The 22,936-nt window shown below is 38.4% G+C and overlaps 1 protein-coding gene across 2 annotated transcripts in view; it reads left to right on the forward strand.

Moving 5' to 3' along the window:
- The first annotated feature begins 209 nt into the window (after nucleotides 1-209).
- LOC139777746 (rho guanine nucleotide exchange factor 17) overlaps nucleotides 210-22,936 on the forward strand; it is a 59,851-nt gene continuing 37,124 nt past the window's right edge. The window contains exons 1-6 of one of the 2 annotated variants that reach the window (XM_071715347.1): nucleotides 210-1,414; nucleotides 13,374-13,557; nucleotides 14,959-15,600; nucleotides 17,079-17,315; nucleotides 18,283-18,817; nucleotides 21,242-21,667. In XM_071715347.1, the coding sequence (XP_071571448.1) occupies nucleotides 13,393-13,557; nucleotides 14,959-15,600; nucleotides 17,079-17,315; nucleotides 18,283-18,817; nucleotides 21,242-21,667 (2,005 nt within the window). In that variant the 5' untranslated portion in view covers nucleotides 210-1,414; nucleotides 13,374-13,392. The remainder of the gene's footprint in view (nucleotides 1,415-13,373; nucleotides 13,558-14,958; nucleotides 15,601-17,078; nucleotides 17,316-18,282; nucleotides 18,818-21,241; nucleotides 21,668-22,936) is intronic. The other variant, XM_071715348.1, reaches the window with a different exon arrangement.

Consider the following 22,936-nt stretch of genomic DNA (forward strand, 5'->3'; position numbering starts at 1 on the left):
GACAAACCGAGCCGAGCCGCGAGAGCGGACTCCTTCGTATTCTCTCTGATGTAACCCCCTTCTCCCTGCATCCGTGAAACCGCATCGCGCGGCCACCTTATATCGCCGCGATTACGCATACACGCTCGAGAGCCGCGCCGAGGCCGCCGAGCGGTCCCAACGTTCGCGATCCCGTAGATCGCCCGCGATCGCCTGCGACGCGTCCACGCGCGCGCGCGTCGCGAGTCTGCCGCCGGGACCGATCCACGCTGATCGAGGCCGGAGCCAATTTCGAGAGTGCGTTTCTTTTGTGCGCGGCCCTCGTCTTCTCCTCGGGGAGAGAAGGACGTAGGAATCCGTGAAACCTGTGAGTCCTCGTGGATAAGCATCCAGCTCGACAGCGATCGAAAGGATTTTCGAAAGATTGCACGAATCGGAGTTTTATCGCGCTAATTAGGAGTTTAACCTTATTTTGAATTTTACGTGCATCGATTTTTTTCTTCTTTGTTGGAAGCCAGAAATTGTGTTAAATTTTAAAGTGGATAAAATTTGTAAATAAAATTTTGCAAATTGAGAGCAGGTAAAAAACGACGAGTGACACAAAAATGTTGGTCAATAGGAAATTTCTTAGTTTACCGACTTTGAGTGTTAAGTGATTACTCTTTCAGATGATTGCGAGTGAAAGACGTACGAGAGTAGAATCGGAGTCCATCGACAGGATTGAAGTGAAGTGGGAAAGTACATTGTGCGATTTGTATCGTGCGAAACCGTTTCTCGGTATCGCGGAGCGAAAAGAGATTACTCCGATATGTGAATCATAGTCATAATTCACGCGAAGCGTCGTTTCTTTCTTGACTTGGAGGCACACGCAAAGTCCTCGCAAATCAAACTTACAGTACAATTCAGATCTGGCCAGTCTCTGCAGACTTAACGTTCCATTAAGTCGCATCCATAAAGTAAAAAAATATCGCGATCGTAATTCATGGATTCTCTCTCGGTAGATGACAACGCGATCAGGTGATAAACCTGGAGGAAAGAAACGGTCCAAAGGCAGAATCGGGAGGAAGTGAAGTATCTAGATTTGTAGAACGGCTACGCTGTGCTAATGTGTGCCACGGATATATGTTGTGCCAGTGCGCGCGGTTGACTAAGATTGACTCGGCGATTTGACTGGATCTCTCCTTGGTGATCGAGATCGCTGATTTTCCCGAGCGACCGACGCGAACGTCGCGGTGAGTGCGCGTGCACTCGCGGTAAACGCGCGGGCGCATCGACGAAAATCTCGCGAGTCTCCATGTGCTCGGTTGCTGGCGATACATCACCATTGACGGATTTCTGATCATGGATCTGCACGTTGTCACCCAGCGATCGTTGACTTTCTCAGGTGGAATCGCGCGGAGGGCATCGGCGAAAGTATTTTCGATCGTCCGCAGAAGTAAGTCCGCTATATTAATCTACAACGGCGTAGAAGAACCTTGCGTTGTAGTGCCGGAATGTGTGAATGTCGGACACAAGGTACGGCTCGAAGATCACAGAACGCGATAATCCTAACTTTATAGATGTTAACGTGGATTAGACGCCGAGAATTCGGAAACAAGCCGAGAACTTTATACTGAGTGAAACGTGAGAGGTTTAAGGGATGATGCGATCTTTGTATTCGACAGTCTTGGGATACCAAGATTCTAGATTTCTATGAATCCTGAGACGCCAGCATCCTATAATTAAGCGAGTCTTTCCATTGTTAGATTAACATTTTATATTAAAAATCTTATTTTATATTTAGCGCTAAATGTACATGGCAATAATTTTAATCTCACATTAAATGCAATTTTTATTTTAAACATATTTTGGAATCTCTTACTTCCTTTCTTTTTTAGATTACATTTAGCATATAATTTTTAGACATGGGCCTCTCAAAAATGAAGATACTCTTTAAGTTCTCGCTTTAGATATTTATATTTTCCGACTGAAAATCCAAGGGTGAAACGGGAGATTATTATTAAAATTCATTACTACGAGCAATCTGTAAAAATTCGCTTCTTCGAAAGCGTCGAGTCCCTTGCCCTTGCAATGCAATGCACGATTTCTTGGCCCTGAAATCGAGCGCGGCGGGTCGCGACGCGCTCGACGTTCGCCGGCGCGTCCTTGATTTTCGCTCGATTAGTATCCGCGCGCGGCGGATCGCCCGTTATTGAAGAAGGAAAAAGTATCGGACGTCGTTCCGGTTGACCGTTTCGGTTCAACGGCCCGCGCTGAAACGGCCTGTACCGGAGGCGGCTGCACGCATTCGTCCGTGAGCGTGAGCGCGTGCGATGCACAATACCGATTCTTTCCACGTTGCGACGAGTGGAGGAGCGCGGCTTCCGGGATTGCCTGGGATCACCGCTGAACTTTCACCGATCGACAAAAAATCGCGATGTTTTCCGCTCGAACAACGCCACGGGACGAGCGAACGTTATATTCATAAATGTCGGCGCGACCCTCTCCATTGTTTTCGTATCCGCGATCTACGATATTTTTCCATTCTTTCCTTCCGAAGATGTCCAGTTCCATTCAGTATGGAACAAATTTTTATTTATTATTAACCAATTATATTTACTAAAAATTATTTGTCTGTATTCAACATCGATATTTTTTACGTATTTTCTTTTACTTCAAGAATTTAATCTTAACAAAAGTTATCGGATAAATTAACAATGTATTTTTTATATCTTAATTTTTTTTAATTTTAAAAGATTGACATATGGATTATCAAGTTGATTCAGAAAAACGACATATTCTGCGGAATTTCTAATATTTGCCACGCTTATCGAATATTTGTTCTTTTTTCTCAAATTAATTATCGAAGTCTACGATGCTATCGAGAGTGAAACACGAATCGTCTTAAGGAACGGGAGGACAAACAAGAAGAAATTCCACTGCGTGGTTTGCTGCTCCTTACAGTTGATTATACAAATGGCACAAGTTTTATTATTATTATTTTTTTTTACTAAGTTTATTGTATCCGTGGTTACGTAAGCGTCTAAGGAATTTCGCGCACAAACGCGGCAATCATCAGGTTTAGCACCTGATATCCACACTTGTATTAAAACAGCTGCGAATGTGCGGTACTCAGATTTCCTCCATTGCAATCTTCTTTCGTCTCTCAAATCCGATAATCGAAACAATCATAAATCTTGTACTTTATATTACGACAATTATAAAATGAATTTTTATCATTAATACTGGCAATTAAATAGGAAAATAAATTACTTTGAGTTTCAAGCTAACTTCAAAAACTTTAATAATTAATTATATATAAAATATAAGATTTAGTAATTAAACGCAGAATTAAATTATCTTTTTTATTAAAATGTTGAAACATTAATAATTTTTTATTTATAAGTAGTCGTACAAATCTAAGGATTTTTGCAATATATAAGCCTCAAGTTAATATTTTGCTTCACCATCATATTCAAATTTTATTTTAACAGACAATTTTTTAAAAATTATTGTTGTAAAGGTTAAGTACAAGTGTACTTAAACTTTAATGTTAGAAAATATTGTGAAAGCAAACAATATTCATGAAGCCCCTGATAAAATAAAAGACACATTTCTTAATCACACACATTGTTGTTAGAAGATGCGGTAAGAGCTTGCCGTACATAATTAAAGATACTATATACATAATTACTTATTAAAAGTTACAACTACGTTGCTATGAACGGCGAAATAAATCCGAAGACGAAACTCAGATTAGATCTCGCAGTAATCTCTACCACCCAAGAAATGCACAGCGAAACGATGTAACCGAAGAGTAAAGGTCCTCGGTTTCGCTCGGTGCGATTAACCCGCGTTTCTCTCCTCTCTCTCTCTCTCTCTCCCCCCCCCTCTGTCTCTCAGATCTTATTGCCGATGAGGCTGTTAATTCCTGTCGCGCGCGCCCCGAGAATTCCAATCGACGGCTGAGGGGCTGAGGAGAATCAATGGCATCCGGTGCGTTTCGTCCGCGGACACGAAGAGGGATGTTCCTGGTCGCGGCCACTGGCTCTCCAAAGGCACGACGTATAAATACCAACTCGTTGTGGGTCCTCTTCTCCTCCTAAGCCGCCGTCCTCGTCTCCTCTTCTGCTCCTTCCCTCTTTGGCCCGCGGAGTCTATTTAGATAATCTTCCGCTTGGCGGGAGCGGCACTCGGTGCGGCAAGGAAGCCTCTTCATCGCGGTGGCTTTCACCAAGGTGGCATCGTGTTCCTCGCCTGTGCATCACTGATCTTTAGCCCCTGCTCCTCCCTCACCTCCTGCTCCTCCCGTGGTCGCTTCAGTTCCCGGTGAAATTTTTTGGCATCCGCCACGCCCGTGCGCGAACGTCTGTCTCGTGATTCGTGTAACGGCCTTGAAGAGAACCGTGAGGAAAACCCCGAACACACAGAACGTTTTGAAGAGCATCGAAGAGAGCTTGAAAAGAAATCCTGAGAGAGTCTCAAGAAGAATCTCGAAGACGCTCTTAAGGGTTGTTGAGGAGAACTTTGAAAGCACGTAAAATATTTTAAGAATTTCTCAGAAAAGGTATATATATACATACTTCCGTATTATCCTGAGGTGAAGATACCGAGGACAAGAAAGTTAGGATTACAATAAGCCGAAAAGGAAGTTTGAGCGATATAATTCGTGAAAATAATCGTAAAACACAATCGCAGTATATGATTTTTAAATAAAATTAGCTGAAAATCTGAATGTTCAAAAGAGTCTTCAAGAAAAATTTTTAATAAATCCATAATCAAGCAACACGATACCGGAAGTTTAGGAAAGACAATGTGGTGAATAGTGAGACGCGTGTACATGAAAATTAGACTTTTGAGAAAATGAGAGACAGATAGGCGACGACGGGACTCACTGATGACAGTGAATTTATTCTCAGAGGGTATGTACCTGGTGTGCCGATCATATGAACTGATTCATTTGTTATTTGTTTAGTATATAAGACTGATAAGAATATTTAATATCATGGCGAGATAAACGTAACAGTGACTTCAGTCTTCAGACTTCACATGAACTATAGTTCAAATCTTATAAGCTTGCTTGAGGCTCAAGAACAGCACTTAAAGTTTATTACATTAATTTCAATTTTTTAAATAATTTACCAAGTGTATTTATTGCCAAAACAAAATTGTTTTTTATACACAAATACAAAAATAGTTTCTATTTATATTATATCTTAATAAAAACATTTTTCTTCACACTTTTTAGTTAATTAATTCCGAAATATCTTTAAATTTATATTTTATCTCGATAATTTGCATTATTTGATTTTAACAAAATTATTATTTACATTTTTAACAACATACTACACGTTGAAAATAATTACGGATCTCCCTCTTCGTTTCATCATCACGATCTCAATCAATGCCAGTAATTTTTATTTTTCTTTGGCATGATTCCGAGAGAAAAGAAGCAATTGTATACGTTCGAAGTGCCAACATTCCATCGCGAAATTTGTTAGATGAACATTTGACGAATTGGGACTCTCTTGCGAGACATCAGGACGTCTTGCTTGCATGATAATAAAGTCATTATCGAATGCGATAATGATGATTTGTCGTTATATTGGCTGATTAGTAATAGACAACTTGTTTATTCTATTTCTGTCATGGTAATCTATAGTTCCTCTTTTACGTATTTAACATACAGAGAGCAATATACTCTGTTAAATATCGTGTTTCACTTATGAATTTGTTATTTTACATTATAACGATATGCGGAAAAGAACATTATCGTTCAAAGTCCACTCATATAAGTATTTCATAATATGTTCTCTCAAAACAACTTCTCAGAAATTACTTAGATCCAATTACTCTTAAACAAGTGTTTCATTTGCGGTACTTCCGCCATACGAAATTGGCGAACGCATCGCGAGAAATGTCCCGGCACACGTCATGCCGCTCACGAATGAGATATAAATATCGCCGCTTCTCTTTCCCTCTCTCTCCCTCCCTAATTTTCTTAGGAATGAAACACAGTTACTCATCGTGGCAAAAATATGACATCGTATCTTGTACGTTAATAACGATTAATTAATGACGTAATCCGACCCGTCGAAAATGGCATGGAAGAAAATAAGTTTCGCGGACTTTTCAATGCAGCAAGCGGTGCATACTGCAGAAACTGGCAGAAAGAGGATTACAGGAGCAGGCAGGTATTCCCTAGCCGCCGGCCAGTTTTGTGCGGCGATTTATAACGAACGATTTGCAGTGACTTATGGGACGACTCTCGATCGATATGCAAATGAGGGGACCGCGCGGCTTACGCGACCGTTTAGACTTAGATCGCGAATTAATTTATTTGAAAGCGACGAACGGACACCAGGACGGGATGGTCGCGGTGCTTCGATTAAATCAGCTTAAATCGTGCTTGCTTAATTAAGCATAAAGTCAGAAATACACTATTGGCTAATTATCGAGCTACTGCGTTTGGATTTGGATAGATCACCCCTTAACTTCATAATTCCGGGATATTTGACATCTTAATTAAGCATAAAGTCAGAAATACACTATTGGCTAATTATCGAGCTACTGCGTTTGGATTTGGATAGATCACCCCTTAACTTCATAATTCCGGGATATTTGACATCTTATTTCGATAATTTTTGCTTAGTTAAATGAAAAGTAAGATGCAATGTTATCTAGACTACTTTACATTACATTTTATGTCTACATTTAGACTCTGTTATACTCTTCGCAAATGATATCCTTTATATTTATATATGTAAATTATAAATACTTTTTTTTATTTTTATATATATCTTGATATTGCTTGAGACTCGTTGAGACCATAAAAAATATTCAATGTTGCTGCGTCATTTTCTCTCGTATAACACGAAAGACGTTTCGCGCGAGCAGATGTTTGCGACAATTAAAAGTGATTGACGCGAATCTGTTCGGCGAGCGAATGGCAGATTAACCCGGAGCAAAATCGATGTACAAGCCCCAGCGGTCGGGATGTTTCTGTGTAAAAGGTTAATACGCATCTTTCTATATTTAGAAACGTTTCCCTGAGAGAAAAATTTCGAAACCCCTCCGGTGAGCTGGCTTCCTTTGCATTCTCCACGGGATAAAGGAAGTATTACGTTCGCGGATCGTTTGGAGTACAGACGGCTAGCAGTCACGAGACTATTAGCTTGCCTCCGGCACAAGAGTCTTCTGATGCTCTAATAGATATTTTAGTATGGAAATCTATTTAGATAATAAAGTTTACGCGTTGTTTCACAACACAGAAGCCTGTTGTGACAAACAAGCAATTTATATTACAGATATATAGATGTTGCAGGCGCATTCTATGTCGCATCTAAATTTTGCTGTAAGATTCTACTTTAGAGTTATAATATTTTATATAAGCATAACGAAAATTGTGTATTTTATGCATATGTATGTTATACAGCAAATGTTATTTATCAGATAAAATGTTTTAATTTACATAAAACATATTTAATATTTAAAAGCTTTCCAAACATTAAATCAAATGTATATAAGTTTCCATAGTTCTCTTTTTACAAAACGTCATTATAGTGACCAAATTTCAATAATTTAGTATATTTTAAAAGATAAGTGTAAGTTATAAATTTTTATCAATAATTTTCGATTATTCGAGATCGTAATTTCATCCCTGTTCTTAGTGGAAGGGCATTGTTTTTGATAGGAAAATATTCGAAATATGAAATCTACAGAAAGGAATCCACAAGGTTCAATATCTATATGGGCGTTCCATCAATTTCGAAGTTTTGCGCCTTAGTGGTCAGGTGTTAAATTTGGAACACGATACTACGTCGAGGAATTTCAAGAGTTCCCTTTGAGAAGTGCATTCAAAAATTTAAATTATCAAAAAAAGCAATCTCTTTTATTAAATATCATGTGTGAGGCGGTTTCTCTCTTTAGAAGTAATGTTCAGATTGTTATTACATTTATTACGTACAAAATTTTATATCGATACTTTTTTAAAATTAATATATATTAAATTAATATATATGCAGAATAAGTACCACTTTGAAGCGTAAAATATTAAGTCAGTTTCCTGAAAATGTCAACTTATAGTTACATCCCATACGTTCAGATCTTGAATTCTTAATTTAAATTTTTCATCGTTCATAACTCGAAATTATTGATGTTTATGACTAATATCTGACGTCCTCGTTTCTGGCGACGTAAAGTCGCGAGTCCGGCGCAAAACCGTCGAAATACAGCGGGAATGCACTTTTGACGCGGGTGCTTATCGTTTCGCAAATAAACCTCACGACGCGACGCGTTGTGCCGCGATGACAAAGCATCGCGAATGTTTATCGGTTATTTGCACTGGGACGAGTTGCCCCCTCATGTGCAAATAATGTCCTGCGAAATTGAATGCGGCTGCTTTTCTTTATTCGATGTTTTCCTTTTTCGGGATTGGCATTGACCCGCCACCAGTAATAACGGAGTTTTGCATTATTCGTATAAAAAATATGTTTCACGGAGAATATATGTTTCTCTCTCATAAAAATGAATTCAAAATAATAATAAAAATACAGAATAATAAAAAAGGAAAATAATCTGCGAGTTGTTTATAGAAATATACAGCGTATGTAAGTTATTGTAATGAATTTAAATGTTATATTTTACACACGGTAATTTACAACGGTTATATTAAACGAAACCTATATTGGTACAGGAAACATGTGAAACAAAGGAATCATTGCTAAAGAAAGTAATATGCATCGTTCGATTGCATTTAAATCCCGTTGACTTGCTTTTTTAACCGCGTGAATTGATTCAATTGAAATATGGATCAAATAGAACGGATTGAATGAGTTGAAACGCGATGTACGCGTTTATAACAGAGGTCCAGCCTACGAGAGATTCGCACTTTCGTTTCGGTTTTCTTACGTGCTCCGCGTGCCAGATGAGACAGGATCTTCCTTTTCTCTGCGATCTTGATCTTACACCAGGGCAAGAATTCCTTCGATCAAAACAGCAATGCGCGAAGATGCATTGCTCACGCGTGTTGCCCGCGACTTTGTTTTTTACCTAGTTCTTTGCTCGTTTTTCACTTCTACATTTAACCGTTTTACGTGCGTTTCGAATATACTTAAATATATAATTTAATCATTGCATAGAAAAAGATTTAACATTAACAATTTAATAATTTAATAAGATATAGCTCCTTGTAACAATATAATCATTAAGATAAGTATAACTTCTCATAATAGGTATTATTTATCTTACAATTAGTATCACATTATTATATTAATATATGCATATGAATATCATAAAAGGAATTTTTGGATTGAAGGAAAATCCGGATACGATTAGGAACTTTAAGATATGTATTGCAAAAATTAACTGCATATATGTACGATATAGTAGATAGTGTGTAGTTGTGTAGATTGAAGGTAAATGTGGTATGGTGCGATAAATCTGGAATATATGTAGGTACCTATATGGTCGCTTTGGAAATTGTAATACGAATAAACATCCTGTTCGACGATATTGATTCGGTCTTGGTGCAGTCTCAATTATTTGTAGAAGCATGTTTATCAATTGGGCGTCACGCAGAAATAGTCAAATTTCACTCGATCTTCCAACTCCCACTTGGTTTCAATTATAATGAATCTTTTAAATTATATTAGTCTTAATTATTTATAATTAAAAATGCATTTTTGAAATTACGTAAATAATTATTAAAATGTATTTATCTTTTAGAATATTGATTTTGTTTATGTATTTTCCTATCTCAAACCCCTATCAAAACTCTGAAACTTGTGTAGTTTTTATAAGATTGATAGGATTAAAAACTAGAAAGTTATGTGAAATAACAGTTTTCGATTGAATCTTTGTTAAAGGATCAATTTAAAAATTCTTATAGGATACAACTTTATTATTTTATTATGCTGCATTACTTTTAATGTCGTTTTATATTTTTTGCAAAGGAGCAAGAATTACTTGTATGAGCAAAAATAAAGATAAGCAGAGGCGCCAGGAATAATTTTTATTTGTTATAGCATGTCCACTGTTCACTGAAGGCAAACAACATTCTCGTTGATCCCACGACCGATTTTCACCGATGAAAATACGTTTCCTGTCACATTAGAAAAATCCAAACGACGGAATGGATAAGCGCCAAACGGCATAATGTCGCCAATAAACACATTTTTCACGTCGACGAGAGAGAAATGATTCTTTTTTTCCTGAATTCCTCCTTTTCGTCGCGACAAATTCACCGGCATTTTGGCGCGAGTTCAACGACTTGCCTACAGATCGGTCCCTTGTCATTGACTACAGATAACGTGACGTAATGAATATCTAACAAGACTGATATCCGTCGACCTTACCTTATAGTAACGACACATATGAGTAGTAAAAGGTATGCTTTTAACGGATGATAGTGACGCGTGACTGTTCTCGAAGAATAGAGTCACGTACATATATTTAAGAGTCATTCATACGTGCATCTCTGATATAATATATGCCATTTAAGCCTCTTATTGTTAGATCCAATCGTTTTCCTTTTTGTTAAGCATTTCTCTCAATTCTAATCATGTGAGATTTATTTTAAAAAACGATAAATATTTTGCCATATACATATAAATATGAAAGAAATTTAAAAGCTACGTACATACAATCAAATAATTTTAATTTTTAATATATGTGGATGTATTCATTAATTCTTTTATATTATTTTTGACACATCATATTCGGATATATTATGTGAATAGTCGAATAATTCCGGCGAATTTTGTAATCGCATCGGTACCAAGAAGTTAACTCTGTATCGAAAGTCTATTCGGAATAAAAGAAGCTGTTGAACTGGAAGGACGATTGTACCGAATACATCGGTTTCTCGGGTATTAGTGCAGTAATACCCGAGAGTGACTTCCGGCATGGCGAAGCGTCCCGTTTGCATTAACGCTGATAATAAATTCGGAGCGGACGTTTTATGCAAGGCCTTGCGCGTGAATTCCAACGAAATTTCATCCATTATACCTGTCAGCCGCGGTCACGCTTATATACTTAAATGGACATCCATTAAATCGCGATTTTTTTCAACTTCTTGGATATAAATCGCAATTAAATCTACATTCTTATATTTTTGTTAGGCTCACAATAAACTTTGTTATTTATTTAAGTAGTTGTTAGTTAATATCTTCTTAATATCAAGTGAGGGCAAGGATAATTTTATCATAAATCTCGAAAGTCAAAGTTGCAAATCTATAATAGTTATTTATTTTAAATTTTAGTTTTATAATATATTTAGTTTAAAAAGCAGTAGCAAATTATATAAAATGACTATATTAGTAACAAGAAATAAAATAATGTAAAAATAATAAAAAAATGGACCTTGGATAATTTTTTCTCGATTATAGTTTTTTTCTCGAAGAAGAACATTATTATAGCAGAAAATAATTTTTGTTAATATAAATATATTACTAAATATTGTAAAATATGAGGATATTTTACAAAAATATTTCATTATTAAAAAAAAGGAATTTTCTTGAAATTTTTTCGTTACTTGTCCGCTGTTTCATTGAACCGTTATTTTATAACGAAAGCGTGGGAGGCGCATGTAGGTGGCAGATCGAGATTTATGCAGCATAATTACAGTTTTGTATTAATTATTTGTTTATTTATTTGCCCGCGATAAGCGGCCAGCAGGCGATCTGTGAAACTCATTGATTCGGAAAGGACCGCGACAATCATGCGTTATAACAACAATTGATCTGATTCGGATGAGCAGGCACATCGCCCACTAATCTGAGTGGGAAACGTGCAATTGGCTCGTGTCAATACCACGAGGCTTTAGAAGTATACATAAAACAGATTTAAAATCAAGTGGGACAAGCTTATAATAAAATAATAGAAGAAAATATCTGAAATATAAACGACTTTTGTACACAAATCATTAAGTCAGCATAATCTGCTATCATCTGCATATATCATACATTAAATATACGTTTAAATGCTTTAATTTCAATTCTGAGTTTTGATTTACTATATTAGACTATTACCAATATAATAAAAACTTGTATGTTTTTTTCTTTTATGTAAAATTCTTTTGATTAAAATATATAATTGGAGAAAAAAATTATGTAAATAATTGTTTATCATGTTTTTGTGCCAAGTTGCCACCTATTTTAAAATTTTTAATAGAAAATTTGAAGTTTTAAATACAAGAAAAAGAAATTAAAATTTATTATAGCGCATAGTTTATGTGAAGACAGAAGTTTATGTGGGGAAAGTTTGTCGGATAAAATTTATATTCCATTATTCTGTTTTGATTTTATGTAGAAAGAGTTATGATACACTGGCGCGACGCCGACTTCCGGTCATTTTGCAGAAATATGCCGGTTTACTATATAGATATCTCCACAGTGCGCTTTTACGATTCAGTAACGATGTCAACGGCGATTCCTGTAACGCATAACATAATCATGCAATTAAAAGCTAAAATATTTTGCTGTTTAACTTCTACAGGATAATCATATATAAAAAATTAGAGAAGCGGAAAATTGATAAAATTCTAAGCCTCGTTAATATAAACGAGATTATTTCGCTTCACGATCTAGACGTCACGCAACAAGACTATAAATAAGCATATCTTATTTTATCTTCAAAAATATATCACAAAGATGCAATTTCTCAAGTTACAAAAATAGTATTACAGAATAGGCATATGTTACGTTATTTCAGAGTCACGTTACATTGCAGAGAATTTGAAAAATAATTATTCATTGTAAACATTTCTCGCATTTATTAAATCTATCTATTTAAAGTAAAGTCTCGAAATATCTTGTGTCGCGCGCCGGAATAGGATTGCTCCGAATTCTCGCAAAGTTTTTTTTAACGACCCACAGACTCGCGAGGGAGGAAGACCTCCCTCGGACGTCAGCAGACTTCTTCTCGGACCTGGCGAGAGCCAAGAAAGAATTTCGCGGCCGGCATTGGTCTTGCCACGGCACGCAGTGGCCTCCGTCGCTTCCGGTAACGGCGCGACCTGTCTGACTTTTAATGGTAGCGGCTCACGAATTCCGGCGAGTCTCATTCATCGGCGATGGCGTATGAATAAATAAATAAGATCGTGGCCGACAGTTATTGGGGGAATGCGCGAACGTTCGCAGTAATTTACGCCAGCGGCCCGCATTTTGCGTGCGTAAGTGCGTGATATGTGTCCGTCGCGCGAGCCGCTCGCTCGTAACTCAACCGAGATCGTTAATATCCCATAGGATGAATCTAGCTCGTTAGTCCTCGTGCAAGGCAGCCAAGGACAATTCACGCGAGCCGTAATCTCTCTCGCGCGAGGCAAGATTCGTCCTTCTTTTCACTTTATTTTTGCACGTGTCATCCTTCGCTCGATCGTCTTTTTAGTCCGGCTTGTAACACGATTTGAATTTCAGGGTGAAGGAAGGATGAAGAATGCCCCGCGCTGGCGGAGGAGACGGGGGTAGCGGACCCCAGAGGACAGGTGGGGGTGGCTTCGGAGGATGGCTGGGTGGCGCTGCAAGGGCCATGACGGGTGGAGGCGTCGGTGGCGGCTACGTTGTTCTGGGTGGCACCAGATACGGTTTGCGGATCTCTCAGGTATTGTGCAGTTCATCCATTATTATACGGCGATAAAATTCCAAATATCAGATTACGAATAATATGAAGAAAATAGAAGTTTTACAAAATTCTTTCTTGATATCATTCAAGACATTATTATCAGATATTTGTACTTCAAAGAATTACAAAAAGAAGTTTTTATTTTAATCGTTTCATGCAGTCAGCAGTTTATTCATTTTCTAAATGCATTGCCGAAGTAAAATTAAAAAATAATAATTTAGAATGTACTTTATATAAAATATTTTGGTTTTTTATTTAACAATAAGATTTGCAGTAAATTATTTTTTATATTGTTCTATAAGAGAGAAAATTTGCATTATTTTAAATTCTGCTTAAACCGGCTATTTCCTTTAAATCTCGTCTGGTAACGTGTCTTCAATCGTGTCGCGAAAATTAAGACGTTGAAGGATCTAAATTTAGAACCAATCATACAAATAGAATTCGCCAGTCACTGACTTGAGCCGATTTTAAAGTGACTCTTCAATTCTCACCTCTGCCACTCTTTTTGACTTTCCGCCTTTCTTTTCATGGTTTGTCCGCGGAATAATAAGCACCGTCGACGTCACAACGACACGTACGACCGACGTGTATTTTATGTGACACATTCCCGCGCCGTCCTCTGTGCCAAATTCTGCCCGAGACCCGTATAAATCGTCATTATTTATCGCCGTGTAGATCAATGACGCCATTATCGATTCCGAAAATATTATCTTGATGATATAAAAAAGACTGTTTGAGATTTAGGAGTAACGCGGCGAAGATTTACGAAATGCGATACGTCCTCAGAAAGAGTACCTACGTAGTACGTTTGCCTGTACATCATTTTCTTGTAAGTTTAAAAATACGAGATGCATTTGAGACAGCGCGGGGAACAGTGTCCCTAAGTAAAGGGACATGAGAGAAATGGAAGGAAACGAAAAAGACGCATCGCCGCAGACGGAGAAATAAAGCGAATATGAGGACGTGCTTGTGAAATACAAAGAAATAGCGAATAAGTAACAAAGATATACGAGGCGCCCTGAAGAAGAGTTAGGATAATTCTATTTTCGAAAGAATTTAGCGACGATTTATCTTCGTAATTTGATTTAAATCTTCTATTTTAATACTTTTAGCTCCAAATTAAATTTACATCTGAATAAGGACGTTTAAACAAACAAAAAAAATATATATATACGATGTTCAACTTTTTATGAACTACTTTAGGAAATGAAATAATAAACGTTGAAGCGTACGTAGTGCACATACGACTTTCGAAATAAAAAAATATTGATAGTTATTTCTTAAAGAGGAAATATCAGGTAAACTTAGGACGATCAAAGAGATTAAACGACGATGAGAATTGCTTTACGAAGAATCGAAGATTGTGTTTGTTTGTTCCAGGAGAGCCTGCCGCCTGCCAACTCCAGAGAGGAATCGCAGGAGCGCCGGCGGAAGCGGAATTCGCGCGAGGGCGATTCGCGGGAGCGACTGACCGAGAGATCGGTGGCGGAAAAACCGCCGATCGATCTAACGGCCAGCATCGCCGATTGTTGCTGCATCGGTCCACGATCGCGCCTACCGCTCCCACGAATCCCGCCGGCGATCTCCGCCTCTTCGACCGTGTCCTCGACGGCGACAGCAGCATCGTCGGCGTCGTCGTCGTCATGCCCTTCGATCGTCGCTGGCGGTTATCCCTCCGGGGGTATCGCCGCCGGCTGCTCGCCGCCTCTTCCTGCTTCTACCGCGAGCGTCGCGGAGACGACGCCGACGCTCGCTAATAATAGTCGCGGCGCGGCTCAAACATCGGTGGGGAACATCGGCAGCACCGGCCAGCAGCAACAGCAGCAGCCGCACCACTACCAGCAGCATTATCCACAAACAGCAGTGGCGGCGGTAACATCGTCGTACTCGCCACCGACGACGACGCCGTGCTCACCCTCGACGTCGCTCGGCTACTTGTCCGGCGTTCCGACGACGACGCAGACCGTCTCCGTGCCGCGGCAGCTCGCGCAGTGGACGAAGCATCAGACGCTCAAGCTGCAGGTACTTGCCTCAGTCGATCGTGCGCCAAGATCGATCGTTTGTTCCTCGCTTGTTTAGTTAGTTCAGTTAGTCATTCCGTTTCTTTGCCGTTCCATTATCCGCGAGTGGATCGTTGTTTCGCGATGGGTCGTTTCGATCGCGCTCGTCCGTAGCCTGCGCAAAGTTCGAGTTTCGCGCGTAGACTCGGTGAGGTGCAAAAGGTGGTCACAAGGGATACAAAGTGGAGTGGCTTAGGTCCGGAAGATTCTGTGTCAGCAGCCCCGAGGTAGGTCTCAAGGTCACCGCTAGGAATTTTATCTCTTCGATGACACCGTGAATTTTCTTGATAACAGGTTTGAAATTACCTTAATCTTCGTGGCAGACTCCATTACAAGCAGTTTTCGTCTTAAAAGAAATTTTTTTCCCTCGATTTCCTATGATCAAAGAAGTGAATAACTTTGATTGATCTAACTTTAAAAAAAAATACCCTACTTCTTTATTAACTACTTATATCTTTTTTAAAGAATTTAATAATGATATTCCTGTTCCAAAATTTTCTATCTAAAAAGATTTCCAAATTCTTAATTGTAGTATGATAAAAAGAATATTTAATACCATTTTATCAAATTTATAATCCAATTAAACTGCTCTTTTCCATGGACGAATTTTTTTTGTTTTCAACTTTACAAAACAGTCAACGCATCCACTTCGCCTTGAAACGCTCGCGGTTTTATCGCGCCAAGGAAATTTATCAGCTAGCAAAGAGGCGTGCCAAAATTCACGCTTGATCTTTCTGCACATTCGAACAACTCGGTTTCTTCTTCTTGCTTTTTAAAATCATGCATTCGTGCGGCCGCTTGATTTTTGGATCATCTCACACGTAGCGTCGCGGTACGTTGCCGCTCCGAGAGGGAAAAGATAAAGACGACGACGAAAATAGAATATCGCTTCTTCTTATTCGACTAGACATTTATGTACGCGACACATAAGAGTTTTTGATGACCTAGGCCTGCCACTTTACGCATTCGCCCGCGTGACATACTCTTGCATCGCTATTATCATGCGTCAGTCATTACACAAGTATGATATACGCTTGTGTTCATGAGAAATATTTGCAAAGCAAATTTTTTTTGTTGCGTTAATATTATATATATATATATATATATATATATATATGCAGTTTTTTTGGAAATTAGAAAGAAACTATAACTAAACTAAGAGCCTTACTTTTAAGCTGCAGACTGGTTAGGTAACTCTATCAATATGCAAATCGTTTATTAACCGATATTTTAATATCAATCGGAGAAAGATAACTTTTATTCTGTCAGACCTTGCCTTGATATTAATTTAGAATGTTTGGTTTAGGAGTTATTGAAAATAGATAGCAGGGAGAGAATGAGAAATAAATAATTTCTTTTTATCGACTTGGCTTTACGTGTATCTTTATCGGAACTATTGCAAGCCGTGAGATTTATTTGTTCTCCCCTGACCGACTGCAGGAACCAGCAGTGATAGCGGTGGACCGATTGCACAGGTTTCGGTGGAGCGGGGGCGGAGGAGGAAGTGGCAAGAAGTCCTCTTCCGGCCCCCGCAGCGAGAAGGCCGAGCGCCTTCGCGAGCTCACCGAGAAGCTCAAGGGACCAGCACCGGTTCCGCCACCCAGAAGACCGTCGCGAGTGCAGGCTTTCTCCCCTCCTCCGAGCGGATACCAGCCGTCGTCTCAAAATTATCCACAGGTGAGGAATTCCAACGTCATGGTGACGAGAGACGTCTTCTGCTACGCACGAACGAGTGATATTTAACACAACTGGACTTTTTTTATACTTTCGAACGTTCGCTATTGCCAAGAAAAAGAATATTTATTATTAGCGTTTGAACATTATTACGAAATCAGGCATATGCAGAAATTATTTAATAATCTGTATTACTTGTAATGTGGTTTTTTAGTATTGCAAACAAAGGAGGTATTCTTCCATTGTATTTGTAGAAAATGTCTGTGTTGCTAGAAATAATTGCATTATATTAAGACAGAATCTTTATCTTTCTTTAATTTGTGACACTCAATAGCATTAAGAAGAAAGATATAAATTAATATTAAATATTTCAAATATTTATTTTTTATTTTAAGAGAAAATAAGAATAGATATCGGGATATATTTCGTAGGACATAGTCAATACTTCTCATTAACGAATCTCAATGTCCATTTTGCCGCTTATATCCGAGAAGAGTTTTGTTGAATTTCATGATTCGCGAGACTCCTTTGTCATGATTTCGCTGAACTCGATGCATGCCAAGGCGCATAAAGATGATCGCTCTCTCATAATCTACACAAAGGGACTCACGCACAAACAATTGTCATTTAGCTCGTCATAATTTTTGTACATTAAATTTCTGTTATTCTGCTGCCTCCAATAAATTTCTTGCTATAACGTCAATAGTAATATTATTACCTCGTAACAGGAATTAATACGCATGACGTCAAGTTATGCAAATTTCAATAACATTTGACCTACGATAATACTTTAATAATCGCGCATGAATTATTTCCGGATTTAGTGTCTATATGACATAAATCTAATTAAAATCCGCCCACAAATAAAGTGGGTGTATTTCCAATTTGAATGAAATGACGCATTTTTGCCAGACTTAATTCGACGTAATATAAAGTCAAATTAATCTAATTTTTTGCGTGTTTTTTTCAGACGGGCTTGAATCCAAATTGTGGCCGCTGTGAGGGTCGCTCATCTCATCGCAGCTATACATATAGCGAGGGCAGCCAGCATGGTAATAGCAATCAGGAATTTCAACAACATCAGCAACAGCATCAGCAGCAAGAAAATCCGAAGACGATGGTCCGTAGTGAAAGTGTCAGTGAAGAGTGTCTCAGTGATCGCTCGGGAAACAACATATACCGGAAGTCCTGCCACGACTCGAGGAAGACCTCGAGATCAGGCAGACCCGAGAGAAACAGTGATGACGTCAGTGACCTCAGGAGCAAACCGAATGCCAATGCGGAGGCGGCGAAACACTTGAGACAGTACAGTGATTCCGTGGTGGACAGTGCTACGAGTGTGGACGATTTGTGCGATAACCTGCCGGTGAACGCTTCCGTTGGCGGTAACGAGGGGGAGGCCCGGGATGCCATCACCAGGCTGGAGCCGCGTGGGCTGCTCGCCTTTCACAGGTCCGGCGCGCCCTATAGGAGTGCCTCCTTCAGCCAGGTGGACTTTAATCAAGGTAAGCTTCCGTGTGCCGGCTGAGCTCATTAGGGGCGTCTTGCAAGCTAGGTTTAATTAAACCAATTACAGCAAGACTGATGCAGATTGTGTCTACCGTAAGATTTACTTTATCGTCGTCGTGCAGAAGGAAAATCGAGGACGTGCGATCAAGTAGAGTTTCTTTAGCTATATAGCTCGGTCGAATCTTTGAAAAGAAAAATGTTGCTTTTAAATAGCTTTTTAATTCGATAGCGATCACAATGCGGCCAATGCTATTTTCATCCATAGAGTCCTTCTCTTAATCCACGATCCACACGTGTCTTCACAAGATACTTTTGGAAACACGGAACTGAAGTAACGCCACAGTGACAGCCTTGTATTAGGTTTCAACCCTGAACTACATACCACAGTAGTTTCGGTTGCATAATGAAAGACTAGAAATAAGAAAAGCGCTAAGTGCGACTGTTCGAATTTCTAATGATAGTAATAAAACATCTGGCATCCTTGACCCGTATTATCTTTTTAGATCACCACAAGATTTCAATTGCTTCGCACATTCATATCTTTGATAAGAATTTTATGCGCTCCTAACAGCATTAAATCTTACTGAAATAAAAAAAGGAAAAGATAATATTTACGTAAATTTATTAATACAATAATTTGATTGTAACACTTTATAAAGACATATATATAAAAAAATGACTTTATTACTAAGAAAAGTGTTAAATTTATTCTATAATTAAATACATATTATTAAAAGATATAAATATATTAATATAAATATATCATTAAAAGATTTATTAAAATAACAATAACAATTTAAAGTTCAAGTAACAAAATATATGAACGATACATCTTTATGACGACATTGAAAAAGCGCGAAAACGCGTCGCGACTCATTGGCAAGCCGGAAACACTTCACGCTTCCGCGGCAACAAATCTTTCGAGACACCTTTTACGCACGAAAGGCGGGCTGCGAGGACGGATAACCAGGTGCTTTTGAAATATCGTCGCCAGAACTTTTCTGCGCTTGCCCAAATCTCTTTCCGCGAGCGGACGTAGAAGCCAAGTCTATTTATCTGACTGTTCTGTTTATGTTGTATATAGAGCTTGTGTGAATAAATTTTATCGGATAATTGTATACAGTATGCTTTGATATTTGCATTTTTGTGATTAACATTATTTAATTCGAAATTAATAATTTATTATCTCAAGTGTTACAATAGAAAAAAATGACTACCCAGTAAAATATATTCAAATTTATATAATACAATTTAATTATTCTTTAACAAAAATCGAGAAAAATATGTTTCATTTCTTACGGTTTGATCCTGCATAAAGTTGAATTTATATTTTTCGTAATTTCATCTTCTCTAAGACACGTAAATAATTATATTTATGCTTATATACATATATGTATATGATAATGTGAAAAAGTACTATAATTGGCACACGATACATTTTTTTGTATTCACAATGTTGAAAGTAAAATTTAGCGAAATTGTATTGATTTATTTTTCCGATTTAATCGTACGGAATAAAATTTTCTATCGTGTATCTTAATCGGTCAGCCGCGTTCTCCGGAACTCCGCCAGCGAAGTGCGCGCCGCTTCTCGCGTCTTCGTGATCTCTCATCTCGCACGGTCTGTTTGTTATTATTGGAATGGTCCACCTCCTCGGTCTAAGAGCGCTGCCAAACTTACGTGACACTCGAGGAGGTAATTAGGATTTCCTCTAGTGCTCTCTGCGTTTCTCGCCTTCTCTTACGACCGAGAGAGGCGGCCTCACTGTTGCTCGGTGCAAGAGTACTCGAGTTATTATTGAAAACGCGCGTAATACGCATCTCTGGAATACGTCATTCGAAAGGTATCTGCAGAGACCACTTGAATTTGTACCAAAAGCTTTCTTTTAATACACGCAATTAACAGTAATAATGATTAGTAACAGTAACGCGCTTTAGACTAAAATCTAAATTTGCCTTACATTTTCTATATTATTTATCTTTTCAACTTCTTTTATCCTGAAATAAATTTTTGTAATAATTCATCTGTATTATTATTACTAGGTAAAAATATTCAATATTATATTAAATTTAATAATAACGCATTATATTTTTATTTCTAAAGCTTTACAAGATTAATACAAAAATCCAATATTTTATATTAGATATAAAATAACGTAATTCTACAACTGGCTATTCTATTATTACAATGGAAATAATTTATACTTTTATTCTCCAGGGATTTTCCATTTGGCATATGGAACATTAACAACGTTAATATATTGCTTCTGATAAATATAACTCATGCAATATTTTTTCATGGAATACTGTAAAACGCTATAAAATGAGACAGAAATATAAGGATAAACTTACTAACCACTCGTGATTTTCTGTAAGATGCAGATTTTACTTTCAGCGCAAACTCGCACTTTCCTCTTCCAGCGAATCGACAGAAAAGTCAGCCGATCGTAACGTCCAATCGCTCTGAGACCAAAGACGTTCGAGCGAGCACGTTACCTCGTCGTCGGGGTGATGTCACACCGGGTAGCTCGACACCACAAAACAGCCCCAATCGACAGAGTCCGAGGACGTCGACGCCCAGCGTCGACAGCGCCGTCGGTTCTGCCGAGGGTCTGGGTGTTTCTCAGCAAGGGAACCACGAGGAGATACGACCCAGAAGCGATGGCTCAGACAGTCTGGCAACTTCCAGCGCACTCACCAGCCCGGAACCACTAGTTCCGGAGACGAACCAGATTGAGCCCAGGGTCGATTTGGTGCAAACGGACTCGCCCGCCGTTGAACTCGTTGGCCACGAATCAGTGTACCCGGTCGTCGAAGGAAGCATCGTGGAACAAACTATTCAAAAAGGTTAGATTCTGAGGATAAAAATATTTACTAGTTTTTTATATTTAATATTTATTAGCATTAACATAGGCTTAATATCACAAGCGAAATTACGAACGTCTTTAGCTTGAGAAAATAAAAAGAAATATCTCTCGTAATCGTTTTAGAAGTGTATGTCAATTATATTCTACTTTATTTTATAATTTAGAAGAAAAAGTAGTAGTCCCTCTAAGTCGGTAATTCGTATGTATATTCGTGCTTCAATAATTAAGATTTTATTTTGTCATTATGTTTTGCTTTATTTTACTTAATTTTATTTCACTTGAAGTTTTATTTACTATGTTACAAATTAATAATTTCTAACTCTTATATTATTTTAATAAAAAGAATCACATGTGCCTCTTTCGGCACATTTTAGCGTAATCTCGAAGAAACGAAGCAAAGTTTCCACTCGCGATAGTGGGTCGATTGTATGCGTGAGAGATATCTCAGTAGGATATAAAACGGAAATACACTCGCGTGGGAGTCCGCGAGTGCGCGAGCAAGATCTGCTTGCTCGAATTTCGCCGCGGCGCGCGGCGTTGCTCATCATCGCGAGGAAACAACGACAGGAAACGAACGGCGAACAAGGCGAAGAAACGGTAGCCGCGACGGTAGGATACCGTCGTCATCAGTTGAGAAATGCGCGTCAGTTCATCATTTATTGTGAATAGAGCGCGGTTCCAGGCGCGTGTGAGAGCGGCCGTGCGTGAAGTCATCAATGAAGATGGCTATAACTCAATGACGCTCAAACGTCTATTTCCATTCTGGCACCCACCGTTCTGAAAATAGTGCCACGCAAAATAACATGGAACTTGCGTGTTGCGTGCACCTTTGTACCCGTGCTCCTGTCGATGCACCCAAAATAGTCCTCGTTCTCTCCCGTGACCCCCCCCCCCCCCCCGCATTACTCTTTGTCCATCGTCTCTGACATCGCGAGATACATGGACGCCTACTTGATCTGTTCCCATGTTGATAAACTCTGTCTTCTCTGAGATCGAATTTGCAACGATAAATTTTCACGCTAAACTGTAAACTTCTTTGGAATTTCCAATTTTGGCACAAATTAAAGTGACTTTAGAATTAAATTTAGTTTTGTTAAATTTAACCAACCATAGCGCTCCTTTATCTCAAAGCCTGAAAAAATCAAGAAACGCACATATTATTTTATAAGTGATGAAATATTCGATCCAGACAGAAATAAATCACAAAGAAATTTATATTTCTTATAATTCGTTTTATATTAAAAAATTT

This window comes from Temnothorax nylanderi, unplaced genomic scaffold (genome assembly GCF_030848795.1).
Source record: "Temnothorax nylanderi isolate EJ_2023f unplaced genomic scaffold, tnyl_v1.0 TNYL_tig0160_pilon, whole genome shotgun sequence".
Classification (NCBI taxonomy): domain Eukaryota; kingdom Metazoa; phylum Arthropoda; class Insecta; order Hymenoptera; family Formicidae; genus Temnothorax; species Temnothorax nylanderi.